Raw genomic sequence first — 21,752 nt, forward strand, 5'->3', positions numbered from 1 at the left:
GTGGAGTAAAAAGTCCAATATTTCCATCTGAAGTGCTTGAGTAAAAAGTAGCCTAAATTGGAATTTTTTAAGTAAAGTTAAGTGTATTAGATGAGTTCCTTATTAATTTTTTTTTTTATACCTTTAACTTAAATTAGGAGCATATGAATACAGCTGCAAAGAATTCCCTCTTATGTTAAGGTTAAATGAGGTCGACATAAAGTTCCCACTTTCCTTGCTCCCGCAGACTGCACATAATGAATAACAGGTCTTCTACAGTCCTTGTTTGCAGCTCCTCCTGCCGCCTGTAAGGCAGCGTCCAGGGCTTAATCCGGACACACAGCACTTCCTGTTTGATTTGCTCGTGTACTCCAGCCGCGGCACTCCCGGGGCAGAGGTTTAATAAAAACAGAAATCTGTCTGCTTCACGACCCTTTTTTTTTTTTTTACTGTCTTTCCCAACAACACTGCGTCCGAGGTAACTGTAACTTTCAACTTTTTGAAAAAATGACCGCATTGACTCCTACTGTTTCTGTATCTGAAGACCTGTGGGTGGACAACTTTAGCAGTCCAGATTATTACAGTGTGGTTTATCCTGGATGACGTGTTGTCTGCAGACTGTCGTGCTGAAAGTTATATTCTATTTCATGTGCTCTCCGACAGTGAATCACACAATGGACAAAGACAGTGTGCTGACTCGCATCCTGAGGCCAAAGGACGTGTCTACACTTGTGGGCGGAGAGCTGCCTCTCAGTGTGATACACAACAAGAGGTACATTTCCCCGCTGACAGGCAGAGATGAGGAGGACAGCTCACCCTCCCTTGATCATGCCATCCACACCTCTCTGTGTGGTGAGACCAGAACCGTGATTCTGGTCGGTGCTGAAGGATCAGGTAAAACCACAGCTCTGGAGAAGCTGGTGCTGGACTGGGCAAAGGGAGGACACCTTCAGAACTTCTCTTATGTTTTCCATTTCCGCCTCAGGGAGTTAAGTTCTCTTAACGGGACTCTCTCCTTGGTGACGTTAATGCTGCACCATCACGGCCACATCCCCCCCGAGTCCGTACCCCTTCTTCTGCAGAAGCCCGAGTCTGTGCTGTTCGTCTTTGATGATCTGGATCAGTGCGATCTGGATCCCTCTCTCCACACCTTCTGCTCCGACCCCAGCCAGGCGACCTCTGTGAGCTGTTTAGTAGCCAGCCTGCTTCACGGATCGCTGCTGAAAGGGGCAGCCTTCTTGGTGGCGGCCAGGCCGACTGGAGGTCTGAAGGCTCTGAGCGGCACCCGGCTGGAAGTGTTGGGTTTCCTGAAGCCACAAAGATGGGCCTACTTCAACGGGTTCTTTGCTGACCCTGTTGCTGCCAACAAAGCACTGATGCACATGGAGAGGACTGTAGGATTTTACGATGTCTGTACCACCCCAAGGTTTTGTTGGACAGTTTGTTCTATTTACAAGTGTCTGATGGACGCTGGAGCCAAACTTCCTGAGACATTATCTCAGCTGTATGTAGATGTCCTGGTCCACCTGATCCAGACGCTCTCACTGGCCGAGGCCTGCAGCAGAGAGCTAGTGCTGGCCCTCGGCAAGATGGCATCTCAGTGCTCCCTCGATCAGCATTCGAGCTGTACCAAAGAGGAAATGAATTCCTGTGGTTTGCAACGTTTTCTTACATCAGTCGCCGTTTTCCTGCATGTGGATGGTGAACAGTCAGATAGACCTGTCTTTTCCTTCCACTCCAGACTGATGCAGGAGTTCCTCTTGGCCTCGTCTTTCTTCTTGGACAAGTCGGCGTCTGAAGGTGCGGAGAAGATGTTGGACAAGCACAAAGGCCGTGCAGAGTTTCTAGATTTCTTCCTGTCAGGGCTGTCCGAGCCGGGTCAGCGTAGGCCGCTGGAGGCCCTGCTGGGGGAGTTCAGCTCCGATCGGATCGTGGATTTCAAGTGCTGGTTTAAAAGCAGCTCAGAGACGACCCTGAAGGGATGCTACAAAGACAAGCACCACCGCTGCTTCCGTCTGCTTCATCAAGCTCAAAATGAGAGTTTGGTGAGAGAGATCATCACCCCGTCCGCACGAATAGGCATCAGCTATGGAGACCTGAGCCTCCAGGACTGTGCAGCTCTGAATTATGTTGCGACGTGTCTCGGTGAGATGGAGCAGTTGAATCTGTACAGCACAAGGGATTTGACAGAGGATGAAGCAGAGATGCTGGCTCCAGCTATGAGCTTGTCGCATAAGATAATGTAAGTCACGGTAAAAAAGAAAAAAATCATATCTACTGCCATGTCACTTCATGTATGGCGTCATGTTTAAGATCGCTCTGTTGTGTCCCCCAGCTTGTCAGACAGCTCCTTGAGCACCGGGTCTGTCCCTCATCTCGCTTCAGCTCTCAGCAGAGGACTCACCAAGGACATGGATCTCTCTCAAACCCGCCTTGGGGATGAAAAGTTTAAACTTCTCTGCGCTGGCCTCAGAGACTGCAAGCTGCAGAAACTAGAGTGAGACCTGCTCAAGGCAATTAAAAAAAAAAAAGAAATCACCTTTATGTTAACAGACATTTCCCAAATCATTCTTTTGAGTTAATAAATTCTCGACATTTTGCTTTTGATTTTCCAAGCCTTGTGGTATGCAGACTGACGGAGGCAAGCTGTGAAGATCTGGTGTCTGTCCTGACCTCAGGCACCTCTCAGCTGTGTGTGATAGACATGAGGTGCAATCAGATCGGGGACCAGGGCCTCACAAAACTGTGCGAAGCACTGCAGAGTCCTCACTGCAAACTGCAGGAGCTCCTGTATGTACTTTATGTTGCATAATACATTTAATGTCTTGAGCTGCCCATTTATATTTAACTAGTTGACTTTCAGGCTTGAAAAATGACCTTGTTTTGTTTATTAAAAGGCTGCAAGGCTCCGAGTTGACTGCAGCATCCATGGAGGCTTTATCATCAGCTTTCTGTTCTGGCCAGTCGGACCTGAGAAAACTGAACCTGACACAAAACGCGATTGGCAACAAAGGAGTGGAGACCTTGTGCAAATCCCTGCGACATCCGCATTGTAAACTGCGGAGCCTGATGTAAGTGTGTGTTTCAAAATTATGAAACGGCAATAAAGGCCTGTGTGCAGAAGTGATAAGAACGTGTGAAAAGGAATCTGAATGCGTCCAGAACGTGTGAGACAGACCATACCTTTACAGTCACATTTATCTGCCTCTGCTGACCTTTTTTTAACTCTTTTATTTCAGTTTCTTTGACTGCCAGCTGACAGGTGGGTGCTGTCCTCATTTGATGAGAGCCTTGATGTCAGAGCACTGCTCTCTGTCAGAGCTGGAGCTGTCAGTCAATGATTTGGGCCAGGAGGGGGCGTTGCTGCTCTGCCAAGCCCTCAGTCAACCGGGATGCCCGCTGGAAAAACTCGGGTAGAGTCTGTGTTAATACTCTTGACTTTTCACCTTTCACAAATATTTAGTGAAGTTGAGATCACCGCACTGGTGTGAATTCTGCTCCACCCTGCAGGCTGAAACGATGCGAGCTGACCCAGTCTGTCTTTGAAGAACTGGGCTCACTGCTGAGAAGTGGGACTTCTCAACTCAAGTCTCTGACTGTAGGTATGAATAACGTAGGAGACCAAGGGGTTAAACATCTCTGGGATGCTGTTGCACATCCAAGCTGCCTGTTGGAGGAGCTGGAGTGAGTCCAATGCTCAAACTAAAAACCACTTTTAAGTCACCACATTGCTGTGGGCACCACATTAAAGTCTGCCTGCCTCTTGTGTTGCAGCGTTGAAATGACAGGTTTGACGGACGCCTGTGTTCAGGACTTGTGTGCTGCCATAAGAGCCAGTAAGACTTTGAAGAGCCTGGAAATGAGAAACAACTCACTGACTGATGTGTCCGTCCCAGCCCTCGTCCAAGTCATGCAGGACAGCCACAACATGCTGGAGATGAAGTAAGCCTGATTCACTTCAGTTAATTATAAACTATCTTGAGCCAGTGCACTTTACACAATGTTCCCAGGCACATTTTAAACCAGCAACTAACAACTGCTTCTGACTCCAACTGTTTCAGCCTCAAGTACAACGACTTTAGTGAAGAAGCTTTCGACATGCTGTGCGAGTGCGATAAAATAAGATACTGAACGAGACGGATTAGAGGATCACAGCACAGTTAAGTGGTACCATGTTGTTATTAGAGCTGAAACGATGAGTGGATTAATCCATTTGTTGACCGACAGAAAAATAGCAGCTATTACAATAAACTTTTTAATAATCAATTAATTGTTATATCAGTTTGTTGTTTTTCTTTGTCTTACATGAGAGTCAGTTAAATATCTTTAGGTTTGACAAAAGAAGTAATATGACAAATTATCTTTAGGAAGCGGTGATCAGCACATTTTGATATTTCCTTAAATTTTAAAGAAACAATTCAAACGATTAATTCTAAATCATACAGTCCATAGTCACATAAAGATCCTACACATTTATCACTCAATAGATTCATGTTTTATTAAGAAATCTTTGGCATTTTAGAAGATATTTTCCTTTGGGATTCCTAAGCTTACAGCACTGTAAGCAGTATATTCAATAAGGCAGATGCAGTGATTTGTTTTACAACTGTGAAATATATTAACAGTTCAACTTATAAAGTATTTACATGTATAAAATGATATTTGACAGACATGCACTGTCTCACACGCAGTTTCTAACTTTGACAACACACACTCGAGGTGCAGACAGACCACACACACATTTCTCTGTCTGCTCCTGTAAGCAAAAAGCAAGTGTAAACCTCACACAGTGTAAACCTGACTCAGTAAGACAGCGCCGAGTCTGTATTCCACACATGGAGTCAAAGTCCTTTCTCCATTTTAACAACTCAGCGAATCTAAGTGAATAAAAAAAACGTTTCAAGGGGTCGAAGTGACAAGGTGGGTCACACAGGCACGCAGGAGGTGAATAAAGGCCACACTGTAAAGTAAATATCTCCTCATGGCACTCAGTGGTCATGAGTAGTTTCTCCATTAAGGTTACCGGTGTGACTGCCGTCCTTTGGTTTTTGGGTCTGACTGGGATTTTTACTGTAAATCTCCTCGTCTGAGCTGCTCTCGATGTCACTGCGGTCATCTTTTGACACCTGTAAAATGAAACACAAATAGGAATGACAGTTTTACCAACAAATGGGACACTGAGGTCGTAGTGTAGCGTGAAGAACGTGTTCTAACTGGTATTAGATACAAAAGTGCAGATGAGGATGAGAACAGTGTGGGAAAATTAAATATAATTTTGACCTGATGATGGTGCCGGATGAAAAGTCAGGTGCTGACTACAGTCGGGCTTTATCGCCTGAATGTCAAAATCTCATAGCAGCCCATCTAATAGCTGTTGAGATATTTCAGCCTGGTCCAAAGTAATAGACAAACTGATCCATAAAAATCGTAGTAGACGCACAGACTAACCTTTCCCTTGAATATGGCTTTGATAGCAATGCGAGCAATAAGGTAGAACCAGATGACGTGAAGAACCTGCAGCACCAACAGCAACCCATTAAGCAACCACCAGGCCCGGTACGGCCCGACGATCTCCCAGCTCTCAAACAGAACACTGTAAACAACCCTGCAACAAATACACAGGTACAGAGGTTACTGGAGCTCTCTCTATATAATTTATTATTACTGCAACTTTTACTTAATTAATAAACTAATTTAATATAAAAACATATATGGTTAAACATGTGACTAGTTGGTTTAAGTATGCAATTTGACATGTTAATGAGATCTAATACAGATGGAAATTAGCTGGTAGCTTAATCAGGTACAATCATCTCTCCCCATTGCTTGAGATTAATGAATTTTGTACATGGTCCCTGATATAAATTCAAATAACAAAAAAGAAATTAAACAGAGAAAAGTCTCACCAGAAAGGATAGATGATAAGTCGAGTGAGGAAAAAGCTTATGCTGAACATCACAAACAGGCCATCACATAGCCTCTGGTATTTGGCGTAGTTGGCCAACTTTGCAGCCTTTAGGGATAGATAAGGAATTAATAATTCACAGTAATAAAATATCACAACATCTTGTCCCTGAAATGCTAGTGAGTGTGTTTTGTTTTTGTCAGACAGGTCGTACAGGGAACTCAAAACTACTTTTATTACAGCTACATTTTAATGAGCATTGATGAAATAGTAACAACAAAGGTGTTTTTCTGCCAGACAGGTAGAACAAGAAGCGCACATCTACCGCTTCGACCTTGTACTACTACATTTCAAAGACATCTTGTCAATGAAATGCTAATAGGAGTTCTTTAATCCTACCCTTTCTGTCAGACATGTCGTACAAGCCGCTCCTATGCTCCCAGCTTTGTTTGCTTACTTTTTTTGTTTTGTTTTTACAACGTGTGGCTTTGTAGAGTTGAACCCGTGCTTCAAGAAAAAAAAAAAAAAAAAAAAAAGTCTTTGTCACTGAGAGCTTTACCTCAAGGAAGATGTCAGAGGCATCGTGCACACACATGACCAGAGTGCCAGCTCTTAGCATGTTGTTGGCATAGGAGAATGTGATGAGCAGTATGGTGGCCAGGTGGTGAACAAGCATGATGATGAAATCCTGTCATCAGTGGAATGAAGAGAGGTGAAAGAGAGGGGTTAAGTCGTAAATAGGATGTTTAAGCTGCTTGCGTCGTACAATTGCAAGCAAATACACCAATGAGGTGAAGCTTCTGGTCTTTCTGCATTCATCTACACCGTCGGTAACTAAACCAACTGAAAAGCAAATACTGGAGTGACAGGCTGGTGTGAACCTATAAAGATGCCTTCTGAGTCTTTGTGGCGCAGCAGTGGATCATTGTCCAACCTGTTCTGCCAGAGCCCATAATAGGAAGCTGATTCTAATACAATGGCAACATAATGTAGTGTTAAAGTTAAGCCTGTAAATACGCCAAAGAAATGAAACATGGACATGATGTGAAGTGAGTATCAAAAGCCGGTGTAACAGCTCTGATACAAAGGTCGAAGCTAATGACAGGCGGCACAATAGTGTCATTAAGCCGTTGTTGACTCACCTTACGTTTAATGTCTGTGAACTGGGAAAACATCAGCGACCAATAGAAAGCCAGCTCAGCTACATAGTAGTTGTACTGTCCAGGACTCATAGGCTTTGGAAGGGAGTGAAGCAAAAACACCTTTAACAAATATGTAGCTACACTGGCCTGCCAACATTATTGTGGTGCTGAACAGAACCATAATGTAAAGTTCAGTATGCAGTTAATAAAGAAAATATTTATTTACCTGAAATGGATAGTTGTACCAACACTGTCTGGTATCCCACATCCAAGGTGACTAACAAACACAGATTAAAATGTGCATGGGATTAAGCCTGTTTCTAATTAGATCAGCAAAAACAATAGGCTTGTTCACCTTTCAGTGGAAGCCATGCTACACTTAAATGCAACAATATCTGCATAGTACAAAAGCATGGTGTGTGCCAATTCAACTCACCCCCCACAAATGGCAAAGGGCATAGATAAACACTCCCAGGTAAAATGTAAACCGCCACCTGTGTGTAGTGAAAGGAAAGAGTAGAATTGTGAAAACAGATCAATGTCACTTGTTCTCGTCTTGATAAAACAAGAGTTGTTTGCAATCATACAAACGCCTCAGTGAGGCTGCACATGGGCACAGCAGTAACATTTAGCCGCATGGTGTAACGTGTTAGCATGCTAGTGTGTGCTGATAAACATTAGTTAGACTGATGGGAATGAGTTGTGTGTTATTTACTATATTAGGTCATAAAACAACAACCTTTTGACCTGATGACTGTGCTAGATGAAACTTTAAAGGGACCAAACAAGGTTACATATACATGTATACATACAATAGCTGTTGGGACATTTCACTTTAAACCAAAAATGTCAGCCTCACAGCGTCGCTCAGGGAAAAAGGATCACCTGAGTCATTAAGATTAGCCATGAATGTCTGCACAAAATGTTGTACTGAGTCACCTTGTAAATGTCGAAAAGATATTTCACAGGATAAGTGAAAGCTTTGACCTGTTGGTGGCGCTAGAGGTAAACCACAGTCATATGGATTTATCCTCTGAGGACCATGAATGTCTGCACAACATTACACGATAATCACATCCACAGTTTCTGAAAAGTTTCAATCTGGACTAAAGGACAAACATTAGCTAAAATGTACATGCACAGCATTGCAGATAATTCTCTGCTCACTGAGTTCACGCTGCACAGCAGCTTGGTATGAACCTACATGCTCTCACAGAACTTTTTCTGCATACTGGGCCTGTCTTGGTTCCGTCGGACGCGGAACCATCTCTGTATTTTCCGTACATCCCAGTCCAGCTGCTTGGAGATTCCCTCCAGCTGCCTTGTGTCCGGAGACTGAAGAGGACAATACAGGACAAATAGAAAATCACTTGCTTCCAATAATCTGTACTCGTAAAAACCACAACACCAGCAGGTATGAGTGTCACACTACAAGAAGCCTTTACTGGACATATCTTTATGCCTCTGGAGGTGTATTCCAGTGCAGTAACATCTGTATTCAGGTGTGCCGAGGAACCTTTCATGGACTACAGAACAAACGTGGGCCTTATGTACCGTTTTGGACTGATACACCTTCTCCAGGACATCATTGGGCTGAGCTCGCCGAGGCACTCCCGCCTGAATCTGAAGTATGTGGGCACAGGGCTTGGCCACTAGCCTGTATACACACAGAGGGAGGCAAAAAAAAAAAAAAGGAGAGGGAGGGGACATAGAGATGGTGTGGTATTAAAAGACACATTCAGACAAGGAGAGAGTCAGAGAGAGAAGTTAAGCATTTTGTACAGACTACAGGATCAGATGAGGCTTCCCTCGCTGACGTGAAGCGTCGAGCCTCAGCAGTTTTCCCACTAACTAATAATTGACATGTGAGTGAGTGTGTGTCTCAGAGGGAGGGAAGGAGCGTACAATAGAGCCCATAGGGGAGACACAGGCAAGCATTAGGAGGAATCCTGGGGAATGTAGCACCTAGTCTAAACAAAGCGTGATGAGCCGTCATGTGAGAGGGTGGGAGACGGAGATGGGAGAGCCGCCGCTAACCAAAATACTGATGTGTGTCACAAGATCATCTGGTTAGAGTTGACCAGTGCTCATGCTCAACACCCCCACTTATCTGGAATAGCTTCAACAACATGGAAAAAGCCTGAATGAATAGAAGTACAGACTGGGCTTTTGGGCTGGTCTGTCATTACTGTTTTTACTGGGATTTTACTCCAAATGAAGCTGAAAGTTGCCTTTAGCTGAACTTTGCTGTAAAAAACTATGACTATATCGCACAGACTGGTTTAAAAGCCCATAACAGAGGCACAAAGGTTGAGTTTCCAGGGATCACAGAACGAGAATGTGTTGATTATATGCCCTTTCAAGCTCCCCGAGCTATCCGTAGTAAACAATCATTGCTGAGCAAGGTAAACTGGTGTCTCCAGCCACTGGAGTTTCTTTTGGTGCAATCACCTCAAAGGAATGCTTACACTGTTAATTATGGAGCTGAGGCAAAACCAACAACAGTGAACTCTTGTAGTCTCAGTTTTTAAGAACACAAGGATTGTCTCATGGAAGCAGAGAAACAGATTACGATTAATGTGTCACATGAAGAGGAAGAAGCTGAGGCAGCCCCATCTATGAATGAAAGACAATTTGTTAAAAAAAAAAAGAGAGTTGCCTGATTTCATGATTACTAACTTTAAGGCTGACAACAACAGCTCGGCCCACAGAGAGCTGTTTCACTCGAAGTTTCCATATTGCTGGTGTTTATAAAGACTGACTCATACAATAAGATTCCTGCAGGCAGAAACATTTGTAGCCCTTTTGTAGCTGTGTTTGCCTCATGAGCAACACTTGCAGCCCTCCACTGTTCGCTCACACAGAGCAGGTATCGAATGAGGAACTTCACCAAAACTTAACAACAACCATGTTTTACCTCTCAAACAGCAGTCTTAGAAGAAACACTCCGGCAGCCAGAGGCAGGGCGCACAGCAAGTCTCCCAGCCGGGGATACTCCACACCAGGTGGAGGACGCTCCAGGTCCGCCCAGGAGACATTTTCGGGAAGCCAAAACCTCTCGCTCCAAATCCAGGCTGAGATAAAGGAAGTCATCGGGGAGCAGAAAACACTCAGGATCAGCAGCAGCAGCGGATTAGAGCAAACCGGCAGAATCACTTGTGAGACATGTGGTGGCTGACTAGTACCAGTGTGAAGCCCTCACCCAGCTAGCTGAGCACCACCGCTGGTTCACTCCTCTGGGAGAGAGCTGGACGAACCGCTAGGTTGACACGTAAAAGCCTCAGAGGCAACACCCACCGCACTGATTAGGCAACTTTCAATGAGGTTTGCCTCTTGAGGGATGAAGGCAGCGCTGCTTCCCGCATTAAAAAAAAAGTGCCTCTCCGGCATTATTTGTATTTGTAACGTAACACTGCCATTGTGTTTATGATGGAGAGCTAAAGGCAGCTAACGTCTGCTAGCATCTGCGCCACAGACGGTCTGTGGCTGAAGCTAACTGACTTTACACCTCCAGTTTGCAATTAGCTGATTAGCTGAGGCTACATTAGCCATTATAAGCAATTAAAGCTAGCCTAGTCGTGTTTTGGAGTTGTGTGGTGGTAAGTTACTGCAGCCGAAATACCCCTTTAAAGTGTTTCTTTAATTTGATTTTAAGGCAATATTAGGCAACAGCATCAGTTATATTTAGCTGACTACGTTCGCTGATTTAACAACCTAACAAAATGTAAAGTAATCTAGTTAACACTGTGCTAAATATATGTTTTAGGATGAAATATAACGTTAAAACTAGCTAATTTAAGGTTGGTCTGTAGGAATATGACGTTATAGTAAAATATACTAACGTTAGACAGTGTCACCGAAGACATCAACCAGTTTATAGTCTACTTTAACTTAAAATTATTCTCTTTAGGGTGGCTAAACTCTGATTTCCATTGCATGAGCTAACTCTCTTCCCCATAAAATAGCTCAAATATGTGTTCACAGCCAGCCACATAAATAAAAGGTCCAAGCAAACTAAAACCAATGTCTGCCTGCAAGAAATCCCACCTTTTGTGAAGGCTAAAATCCTCCAAAATAACCATATAGTTTTAATTAACACCCCTGTACAACAGTTTAAACAGGAAAATGGACATTATAATCTTCATGAAGGGAGGATTGTATTAGACTGCATTAGTTTTAGATAATACTTCTGTACATTCAAGTCTGAATATAAACGTTGGCCTTATGGCAGGATTTTTATTCTACAACACAAAGACAGAAGAAGCAGCAGATTTCTGTAGTTCATATCTGTTTATGTGGGTTTACCCTTCACTTGTCTGTGTGGGGAACATATAGTGTCCTTTTTAATCTCCTTAGCTGAAAATGGGCTATTTAGTGCTCTCTAGAGTAATATGAAACCCTTGTGGGATCCGATTGTAAATCTTTAGTGAAAATAGAGGAGGTGATTGGAATGGTTGATTATTGACTAGAAACGTCAATGATCTGCAGCTTTAATTTGTAAACCTTTAACTTGTCATTTTCTTTTTCAAGCAACTAAGCTTAAGGTCCCATGCTGGAATCTTGGCACGCAGTGAAACTCAGTAAGAGAAAGTGTTTCATCGGATCTTACATTTCACTCTGATCCTTAAGACAAGGCCTTATGCCTACGTTTTTAGAGGGGAAATTAGCAATTGCAGTGTGCAACAATTGATCATCTCCTTTATTTTATTGTTATTATGTAGCTGCAAGCACATAGCTGCAAACTGCCAGGGCAACTTCTTGGTCAGATGCAAGTCGTTAATGTTATGGACTTTTTATGTCTTCTCGGATGTAATTTAGCCTTGTACAGCCAGCTGAGTCACAGTCACCTTTTAACACTGACTGATATGCACTTGAGTAAAGTCTAAGTGGGGTTTGGCATTCTGTTATTAAGTACTGGTGGCCTCTTGAGGCAAAATGTGATTTGTGATTTTGGGCTATGTAAATAAAATTTGACTTGTATTAATGTTAAGTATGCACTAGTCAGGATAAACAGTTGACAGGAGAGCTGTTCACACTTTTGACACCACTGACCCTGTTACAATAGTATTATGTAGATAATAAAAAATACCGGCATTAATGATATGGAATTGTGCAGCCTTACATAAGCAAATGAGTTGATGTCAGGAAAAAATAGTGAGCCTGCATCAGTAAATAAGCTTTTTCACAGGAGTCAGATTAACTTGTAAACATAATTAAAAAAGTGAGCATGTCTGTATATGATGAAGTTAAAAAGTGAACTAACATGACTGACCTCTGAACCATGCCCTCCGCCATCTCCTTTTTTGTAAACCTGCATCACGACCTGCATGTCTGTGCGTGGACATCATACATTATTCAAGGAATTTTGATGTGACCCTTTAAGTTATAAAAGCTTGTGACCAGAGCGACACATTTGTTTGCTTGCATGTAGAAAGAGGTGTATATATATATATCACCATGGCATGCTTTTCAATTTCAGGCCACTACTTTCTTTAATTATCTTGATTTCACTTCAGCCTCACAAACATTTAAAAACGTGCTGAAGAGGCTGACGATGGTATCTTATAGTCCAATACTAAAAGAATTTAACCAATCCAGTTTGTCCATTTGATAGTTACAGCACATCTTCACCCTGCAGGATGACATGTAGATCTAATGCTAAAGGCCAATTATACTTCCTGTTTTTAAAGAGACAAACGTGTGGCCTAAGGGGCAAAAGAAGACAGGCGCAGGGTTCAGCACATACATGACACACTGGCCCTCGCTGTCCTGTGTCATCCTGTACATTTTTACATCGGTACCAAGTGGTCAGAGAGCTGCTCAGCCTCCTGAACAAACCCTCTCTGTGTCAGTATGCAGCTGCAGCCTCTGAGATGCCCTACTCGAATGCATGACCTAGTGTGGCGGGGCTGGGGACTTCAGCCACAAAATAGGGGGGGGTCGTGTTTTTGAGGACACTCGTCTGATTTACCTCTAGTGTAGCATTTTAACCACACTTGAGGTATTTGTCCACTTACTTCAACCAGATGTTTGTTTTCACAGGCTTCAGTCCAACATAAACAAGGAGGTGGGATACACAGTGTGCGTCTTCCCCTCGGTGCTCCCCCACTCACAGCTTGGACTGGTCCATTTCGCATCTGAAAAAATCTGATAGTTGGAGAAGAGTTCTTCATGTCAGGGACTGCTGTAGCCTCAGCGCACATAGTACTGTAGCTCCTGGATCACCTAAGGTAATATTTCCTGCTAAGTTTCATTCTTAACCTTTGGATTAGTTCATTTTCTGTGGCTTAATCCTCAAAGGGAAATTTGCAGCTGTCTCTTCCAAAAGTACTTGCTGTGTGTTCATAGATGAGCATGCATTTTTGTGTTTACCTTTTTTAAGAGTTCTCCTTAACCATAATAGCAACCATAGTTTTAATAAATTGTTTAAGATGTTTATTTGAAATGTATTTTATTTGTCAATATTCAGATTTAATATTTGTTTGCTTGCATGATATGTTTTAATACTCCTTTTTTTTATGATCTGTACAGCTAAACAAATGGATGAGAAAGAGCTGAGTGATCCCCTGAATAATGTATCGCACATTAAAGGTAAACCAGCTGTATTTTTCTTTCTCTCTCTAAGCATGGACAGACAGAATTGAATGACTTGGCTTTGTTTTGCTGTTCAAATGTCTCTCACCTGACACAGCACATTTCCCAAATTGACAATCTGGAGAGAAAAAAAAAAATCATGAGTCACACCTGAGAAGACTGTCTGTAGCTATAATGGCAGTTTTTGGCTGTAGAGCTCAGAGTGCTGTAGGTGGCCTTGTTTTAGAGGCTGATTTCTCTAGTGTCAACAGCTTATAAGAAGATGGAGTCTCTTTCCACAGAGGGCACATCAGCTGACTAATGTGCGTCAGTGTCATTTAGGGTGGCATATTAAAAGAATACAGTGGATAATGCAATGATGAAAACATAAAAATCAACAGGGAGATTCATGTCAAAAATGTGCAAGCATATAATGCAGTGAATCAATTTTGCATGATGAATGAATTTGTAATGCTACACTGCACAGCATATATGCAGCACAAAGCAAACAGTGTCCTCACGACGACAGTATCCCAGTCACTTCAAAATGACAAGGATATTTCTCAGTTTCAGTCACATACAGCACATTTATTCGCTGTAAATTAATACCACCCCTGGCAGTTTGTTCAGCAGAGATTTCCTGAACACTGGAGATGCTCGTTGTGAGCAGTGCTAAGGCTCTGATTCAGTTAAAGAATGCCGTCACATTCATCGGGAAGGAAACCGACAGCGGGGAAAAGAGAGAGCATGATGGCTCTAGCCTTCAGCACTTGAGCTAAAAAAAGACTTTCTCCTACATTTTCTTTCTGTCGTCACTTGAGGCCGTGTGATGCTCAAAATCCCCAACTAGTCACAGAGGTATTTTTACACGCAGACTAATCCCATTACTACTTTGTCAGGTGTCAGTCCGTGGCATTAAAACATAATGGGTGTGATAACCTGTTACTAAAGATAACACGTGAGACGCCCCCTTAGCTGAAATACTCTTGTTATCTCGTGATCTCCCGAGGACATTCATCCTTCACACAAACTGAACACAGACAGCCCTACTAACAGGGAGCCCACTCACATTCTCTCTCATACATATGCATGCATGAAGGAACACACAACCTCACACACATGCAGGACGGAGCACCGAGTGCCCAGCCTTTGTCTGCCACACAACAGGGTGGTCATGTGCTTGAGTCAGAGGGTGCCACCAGCCTCCAGCAGGCGCTTCATATCCTTTTATTTTAGGGACATTTGTCAATGCCATCTGGTCACACTACTAATGTGTGTGTGTGTGTGTGTATTCATACAGCATGCTTATCCAGCCGTGTGTGCCAATGAAATCAGTTTTCCCGATAAATAACAGCTTTTCATCGCAGTCCCGGCCCTCTAATGTGTCCATTTATGGTGCACATACTTGACCTGTCTTGACTCTTGTTTTCCCCCTCTGCCAAACAGTCGGCCTGAGATGAGGTCATCTCTTTTCCTAGCCATGGTAGATTAGGGGATCAAGATATTCACTGGGCATTGCAAAGCCCAAGTATTTGTGGAGTTTGTTTCCACCTCTAGGAAACACAACAGACCCTTGACAACCTCAGCTGGTGCATTCCATTTCTGTATTGTTGATAGTAACTTGGTGTGGGGGGGTGATGTGGATGTGCCAGTAACATGTATTTTGCTTGGGTTATGGACAATTTGGAATAAAAGCTTGGATAGAAAATGCAGATAACGCAGTTGTGTCTATTTCTGGGTTAGCAATTAGTTTATGTAATAGTCCCATTTTGATATCTTGGGAAATCATCTAGTATGTCAGCCCTGGTCAAATATTTGGGACTGAAGTGGAGTTAATATGATGGAACTTTCAGTTATTCTATTTTCTTAATACTGAGCTGTTTCTGCCTGATGTATCGTTATGGTGTAAGCTTTACTTTCAAGTGTCTCTGGCTGTATCCTTACAGCTACATACTCTCATGTTAGAAGGCAGGCTCCTATAATTTGGATTGTCATTTCTTCTCTGTACTTCATAATCAGATGACCTGACCAGGTCAAACATGGGGTCTTCTGGTGACTCCGAAAAGATTATCCAGCGCTTGAAGGATGAACTTCGAGAAGCCCAGGAGCAAGCTAATACTGAGAAACACAAATGCATGGAGATACAAGGTAAAACTAAAAATCTCTGTTAGATACACACCAATCTCTTTGCTGTACACATACATGCATGAAATGAACGCAATTATATTTTGCAGGTATCCTCGAGGAAGAGAGAAAAGAGAATAAGCAACATGCTGATGAGTCTGCAAAACAGATAAAGCTTCTTCAAGGTACCTGTGTGTTTGTGGATTGGGAGGTTTCTGTCTATCCTAGTGAACATGCCAACAGTACTACTCTAAACTCATGACCATGGTTTGGACAGGCCAGCTGGGCGCGCTCAGAGAGCAGATAGATGTCTCCTCCAGTTCACACGATGAGCTACAAAGCGCACGCAATGAGGTGACGGTGCTGAAACGTGCCCTGGAGGCAGCCACTGCTGAGCGGGACCGTGACGTCGCTGCTATCCAGACTAACCTATCAACCGTCTCCAAGGACCTGGACAAATGGCGTCAGACTGCCAACAAATATGAGCGTGAGATTGACAACCTACAGCGTGATCTTCAACAACAGAGCAAGCAGTGGCAGAAAACTGCAGAAATACAAGGTACTGCACAGTGCAAATACACATGCAAAATATGATGATGATGGCTGGTGAAAAGGATACTATACATTATCTAATACAATAATTTGTAGTCATCACAGTTGTATTTGATTTAGTCGTACAGGCAATCTGCATAACTGAGACTTAAGAATTGAGACAGTTGCAAACTACTAACTTAAATTTCAGGTATTGTCACTTTTAACTAAATCTGAGTTGATCTCTACCAGAGAACGTGTTGCTAAATGAATTCGTAATTTGAAATATGTCTCTTTTGTTTCTATCATTAAGAATCTTCTGTCTGTATACTCAAATCTAGCCTATCCAAGCTCGCAGAAAGTGTTATACATATTAAAGATAAGTTGTGCTATGAACTCTCGCTTCATGTGTAAGCCAATTAAGAAAAGAGCATCTGCTCAAAGAACACAGCCTCACAGAAAACCTACTACTCCACAGCCAGTGAGCTGCAGTCCATGCAGGTGGAGTGCAATGGCCTCCAGAAGGAGTGCTCTGCCCTGCGATCCGAAAAACAGGACATTGTGAATAAGCACCAGAAGGAACGCAGCACTCTGCAAGGTGACTGTGCTTCCCTCAGGGCCGAAAAGGAGGAACTCCTCAAGACTCACCAGAAAGAGAAGGGCAACCTGCAGAGTGACTGTGCAGCACTGCGCTCTGAGAAAGAGGCAATGCTGCAGAAACAGAAGCAGCTGGAGAAGGACCTTGCCAGGTCAGTGCGCTGAGCTACATCACCGAGCCTCACCCCATTGTTTTGCTCCCTCTGTCTCGTTTGCTTGACTCTGCTCCAACATCCTTTGCTACCCACCTCCCTGTGTGTGATACTTCACTTATTGAACTCTGTGTTGTTTCGTTTCTGGCAGCTCGCGTGCCCAGAATGCCGAGCTGAGCAACAGCCTCAAAGCCCTAGAGAGATCCCAGCAGGAGTTGGAGAAGAGGCTGGCGGCCCTGCAGCTCCAGCACCAGCAGGATAGCAGCAAGATGCAAACCCAGCTGGACGCGGCGGACAGCCGCAGCAAGACCCTGCAGAGAGAGGTATGTTCTCAAAACTGAAAAGACATCAAACAAGTGTCAAGCATCTCAAAACCACTGCTAGTAATTACCTCTACTCTCAAACCTGGCAGGTACTGCTTTTCTCCCCTTGTTGCCGCTCAGGCACATTTTAAACCCACCACTTTAGTTCCATTGTAACCACTGCAGAGGCCTCTAGCTGTCTTTGATGCAGCCAGAAGTATCATTTTAGGCTTAAAGTCCATTTTCCCCACTTATTACAAACAAGTACATGATTGTGTTTTGATCTGTGCGATGTCAAAACAGTCCCGAGTACACAGCAGCACTGTGGCAGAATGGATCCAGTGTAGACTCTGCCGGAAGACTGCAGCTGCTGCTGGTACACTGCTGACATGCTGCGTTACACAGCCAATGTTGATAAGGTGTTACAGTATTTATGAAACTTCCTACATGCGTCCTCATTAAGAGGGAGAGGTCCTCCTTTGAAAGCAGATAAAATCACATTTTAATGACAGTGAGAACCATAAAATGAAATTAAACCCACTGTGTATTTTTTATTTTTTTTGTTGCAGTTAAACACAGAAACGACATAATTTTGCCAGTTGCTCCCCCAAGATTTAAAGTTGAACATACTTTTAGAAAATATATTTAGCCTACAGTAAACTGAAAAGTAACACAAACGACTTTTTAACAGTTGAGCGACTGCTGCATCCTGCTCAATTTACATAATCATTTTCTGTTTCATGTAGAATTTCTTTGAAATGGCAACGTGCTGTGCCCGTGGTAAAGATTTAGTCGAAACTGTTTCACTGTCGTTGGCACATTTTCATGATCAAACTGCATCTGTAAATGTGGACCATTTAGCCACAACATCAAGTATGCATAACCAATATGTTTTGATCCTATGGCAGCTCTCTATTTAGAGTTTCATGACAACAACAAATCTAAAGAAGTCACATTATTTTTTTTTTTTAATTATTTCTACGTGGTTAATAGTTGCAAACTTGTTCAGGGCTTAAAGTTGTCAGGCACCACGCCTTTTCAAATTCATAATATAGTACTTAATTTGATACATTTAAACCTTTCTTCCTAAATGACTTTTAAGGCATACAAATCTTTTCTTGCTTTAAGTCCTGATTGTTTTTTGTGTTTTGTATTGTAGCTTGAGGAAATGGAAGATTTTTAAGAAAGCTGATAAGTGTTTTACTCCAGTGCCTAAAAAGCAAGTTTTTCTTCTCTGACAAACTTGATGAAATGGGTCCTGATCCTTTGTCTATCCCTCTGGACCATCCATCCATCCATTGTCTACACCGCTTATCCATCATGGTCGCAGGGGAGCTGGAGCCAATCCCAGCTGACTTAGGGCGAGAGCCCTCTGGACCATTGTCTGCTATTTAACATGTGGTGTGTTATGTTGCTTTAGTAATTAATTGACATTTGGGTATTTTGTGATACATTTACAAGAGAGGCAGCAGCTCTCTGTAGTCATCTAATTTAAATGTTTTGTTTTACTTGTTCAGGTCGTATGATGACTATGGATAATACCTGGGTAGTATAGGATGAATTCCTTTGATTAAGAGGAGCTTTCCCTCCTGTAGGACCACTGATAATCATTGATAATTTTTGCCTTTTGCCCGTAGCCCTTTACCAAATGTGATTTTCATTGATGGAGTCCAGGACAGGATGGCTGAATGTTGTAGCCAACACAGAACTGCTTTAATAGCTTTGTCTAATGGCTCTTAGACACTTTGTCTAACTAATATCTATAACTGTCTTGAAATGATTGCGAAACTCCCAGGTTCTTTCTTAAAACAGAAAGTTATCACATTTAAAGTGTGTACCAGTCCAAACAGCCCACAGGCTGCTTGCTGACAGCAGTGGGATACACGACTGCATGTTCCCAGTCTGGCTGGATGACGATGAACCATTGGTGTGACACTCAGACAGGAGGGGTACTGTTGAATAGCAGAAAGCGGAGATGAAGTTCAATCCACAAGTCTTTCATCCCAGTGTGATGTTGCTCTTTCAGTCACTGAATGAAAGCGGAAACTGGGTGTTCTCACACTCCTGTAAAGCCTTGTTGGAGGATAAATCCTGTGAGAAACGCTTGGCACTCGTCAGCAACTTTTGTCCCAATCTCCCTCCATTGTTTACCAAGCTGACCCTGTAAATGCATTTAAGTGAAAGTACATTGTCTTGTGATTACTTTAAGTAAAAAGTTATAATTTGCTTTATGCAGTATGAGGAGGCTAAGGCAGAGCTGTCAGACCTCAAGGAAAAATATGAGAAGACTGAGCAGGAAAAACAGTCGCTTACAGATGAACTTGAGGATTGCAAAGCCAACATGAAGGAGTTACAGGAGAAAGGAACAAAGGTGAGTGCCGGTCTATCATTCACTCAGGAGAAAGGAGACAAAATCCTGTTGAGTTGTTTGACACATAACATGTAACAAGGTGCATGAAGTGTAGAAATGATGATCTGCAGTTAAGTTAAAAAAAAATAGCTTTTTTTATTTGCATAAGACGCAAACATCTTCAGCTGTCTTGGTTATGGAAGCATGAGCTTTGCTTCAAATTTTGCAACAAGATTGTATTGCTGATTGTGAAATATCTCCAGGCATAAAAGGTGAATCTTTTTGTAAGATTCAAAATATATATTTATTTGTTTATATATTGTTTTATTTCAGCACACCTGCTCCCCTCTACTCATTCACTGTTTTTTACTGTTTGCTTTTAGACATTGACAGCCATGTGTGTGACTTTGAGAATTGAACAAACACCAATTATAGACACAGACTACTGACTGAGGGGTTTATTAATAAAGCTACACCCAACTAAAGTATGTCCCATGTCAGTTGATTACTATAATATCCCTTCCCTTCTGTAGACATCCCTATTGCTGCCTGTTCAAGCCATAGTCATCGGCCTTATCCTGGCTTTGCTGTATTGGTGCTTCGGCGCATTGTGGTAGCAAGGTACACATTACTCCTGTCAAGTCGGCCTACATCTTTCATTCTCATCACTGTTTTTTAGATCATTGCATGCTTTTAATCAGGTTCTCCTCATTCCCCCAGAATGCCTTCCTCAGGGGAAAAATTGACGCCTCAGAAACTCTAACCTCTCTAATCGTACAGTTCCAACATCTGACATCTGTTTGTCTTGTCTGAATGGCTAACGCTTAACAACTGTTTCTCTCAGTTGGCTTGGATGGGCTTATCTTTATCTGAGAGAGAGCTAACATCCTCTGTGCACTGCATTGGTATCAGTGGCAAGCTACCCCCTGTCAAAGCTTTGGCGATCCTTGGACGGGCAGGTTCATGTCGCGACACTCATGTTTCCATTTGTGTGTCACCACTTTTTTTTTTTTTTTTTTTTTCAGAAGCCGTGGATGATCTGGGGGCCTGTGGCTGCTGTAGCTCTAACAGCTGTGACTGCTGCTGTGCTCTTCAGGACCTGAGGGCAATGTGCTCAAACACACACACACACACACATACACATACATCCGTATTTGTCATCAGATTTCTCCGCACTGAAACTGAAAAACTTGCCCCCTTATCATATCTGCACTATTAATCAGGGGGGCTCATACCTAACACTGTTTAATTTTTAAGATGCTCTATTTTAGATGACAGAGAGGTTAATAAAAGAATGTCAGTTTTGTCTGCAAATGAATAAGTTTGTATGTCTATTATTTGAGGGAAACCTAGTTGGGTCTTTTTTTTTTTCCGTTCACCATCGTGATTTTTAGGATTATCCGTTAATGAATGTAAAGATACACACTTAATTAATTCGAAATATATATGATGATATTTTGAACCTCCCTAAATGTAACGCATCTCTGTAACTGTCAGAAAAATAAATAATGTCACAATAATGCAGATGGAGTGCATAATGAATGCCCCAGAATCATAACAATACATCAGTGGATGTTTGTGGTGGGCACTGCTATAAGATATTATCTCTCATCATAACCAATAGCAATGTAAAAATAGGTTGAGGCCTTTTAAGGTCATTTTGGACATTTGAGCAGGAGTTTATCTTGCAGTTTTTCAGCCTCGCATGATTAATGTTCTGGAAGCTATTTAAGTGATACAGCCACAATTGAAATATGTGAACTCTGACAAGAAGTTTTCCTCCATAAACAGAATCTAATTCAGCTCCTGCGTGCCTGCTTTCCGCTTAGAATACAATTGCTTCCATACACAGTCATGGTAGTGATGATAAAATATTAGGTTACTGACCACTCAGATCTCCTGCATCATCAGCCATTAAATATTTCCTAACAAATGAGGATAAGCTTTGTAAAGCTTTTCATTCTGATTCACAGCATTGTTGTGCCAATTAAAACAATCAACCATAACCTGTACATCACTTGTTTACCAAAGGGAATTCAGTATTACATAACATGATATTAAAATGCGAATTTAGCGGTTTTGTATCACATCTCACCA

At 42.5% G+C, this 21,752-nt stretch overlaps 3 protein-coding genes across 5 annotated transcripts; 2 read left to right on the forward strand and 1 right to left on the reverse strand.

Moving 5' to 3' along the window:
- Window positions 1–377: 377 nt before the first annotated feature.
- On the forward strand, window positions 378–4,245 carry LOC139209750 (NACHT, LRR and PYD domains-containing protein 12). 2 transcript variants are annotated; one of them, XM_070839588.1, is made up of 9 exons: window positions 383–457; window positions 643–2,221; window positions 2,315–2,476; window positions 2,596–2,769; window positions 2,877–3,050; window positions 3,219–3,392; window positions 3,490–3,663; window positions 3,754–3,921; window positions 4,041–4,245. In XM_070839588.1, exons 2-9 carry the CDS (start codon window positions 654–656, stop codon window positions 4,108–4,110), a joined length of 2,664 nt encoding a protein of 887 aa, XP_070695689.1. In that variant the 5' UTR covers window positions 383–457; window positions 643–653; the 3' UTR covers window positions 4,111–4,245. The 2 variants fall into 2 exon arrangements, with proteins under 2 accessions (XP_070695692.1, XP_070695689.1); XM_070839591.1 differs by lacking the exon at window positions 4,041–4,245 and having other exon boundaries at window positions 378–457; window positions 3,490–3,581; window positions 3,754–3,891.
- Window positions 4,246–4,407: 162 nt separating this feature from the next.
- On the reverse strand, window positions 4,408–10,322 carry LOC139210110 (ceramide synthase 5-like). Its single transcript, XM_070840081.1, has 10 exons — window positions 9,944–10,322; window positions 8,581–8,683; window positions 8,231–8,361; window positions 7,463–7,520; window positions 7,253–7,303; window positions 7,027–7,119; window positions 6,444–6,572; window positions 5,886–5,992; window positions 5,428–5,584; window positions 4,408–5,105 (listed from the first exon to the last, which is right to left on the reverse strand). The coding sequence occupies exons 1-10, from the start codon at window positions 10,117–10,119 to the stop codon at window positions 4,968–4,970; spliced, it is 1,143 nt and encodes a 380-aa protein (XP_070696182.1). The 5' UTR covers window positions 10,120–10,322; the 3' UTR covers window positions 4,408–4,967.
- A 218-nt stretch (window positions 10,323–10,540) lies between these two features.
- Window positions 10,541–21,513, forward strand: slmapb (sarcolemma associated protein b). Of its 2 annotated transcripts, XM_070839890.1 has the most exons (11): window positions 10,541–10,625; window positions 13,053–13,256; window positions 13,558–13,617; window positions 15,619–15,747; window positions 15,834–15,908; window positions 16,001–16,282; window positions 16,733–17,003; window positions 17,155–17,326; window positions 19,542–19,676; window positions 20,189–20,276; window positions 20,681–21,513. In XM_070839890.1, exons 3-10 carry the CDS (start codon window positions 13,566–13,568, stop codon window positions 20,270–20,272), a joined length of 1,200 nt encoding a protein of 399 aa, XP_070695991.1. In that variant the 5' UTR covers window positions 10,541–10,625; window positions 13,053–13,256; window positions 13,558–13,565; the 3' UTR covers window positions 20,273–20,276; window positions 20,681–21,513. The 2 variants fall into 2 exon arrangements, with proteins under 2 accessions (XP_070695991.1, XP_070695992.1); XM_070839891.1 differs by lacking the exon at window positions 20,189–20,276.
- The last annotated feature ends 239 nt before the right edge of the window (window positions 21,514–21,752 follow it).

This window comes from Pempheris klunzingeri, chromosome 11, assembly GCF_042242105.1.
Source record: "Pempheris klunzingeri isolate RE-2024b chromosome 11, fPemKlu1.hap1, whole genome shotgun sequence".
Taxonomy (NCBI): Eukaryota; Metazoa; Chordata; class Actinopteri; order Acropomatiformes; family Pempheridae; genus Pempheris; species Pempheris klunzingeri.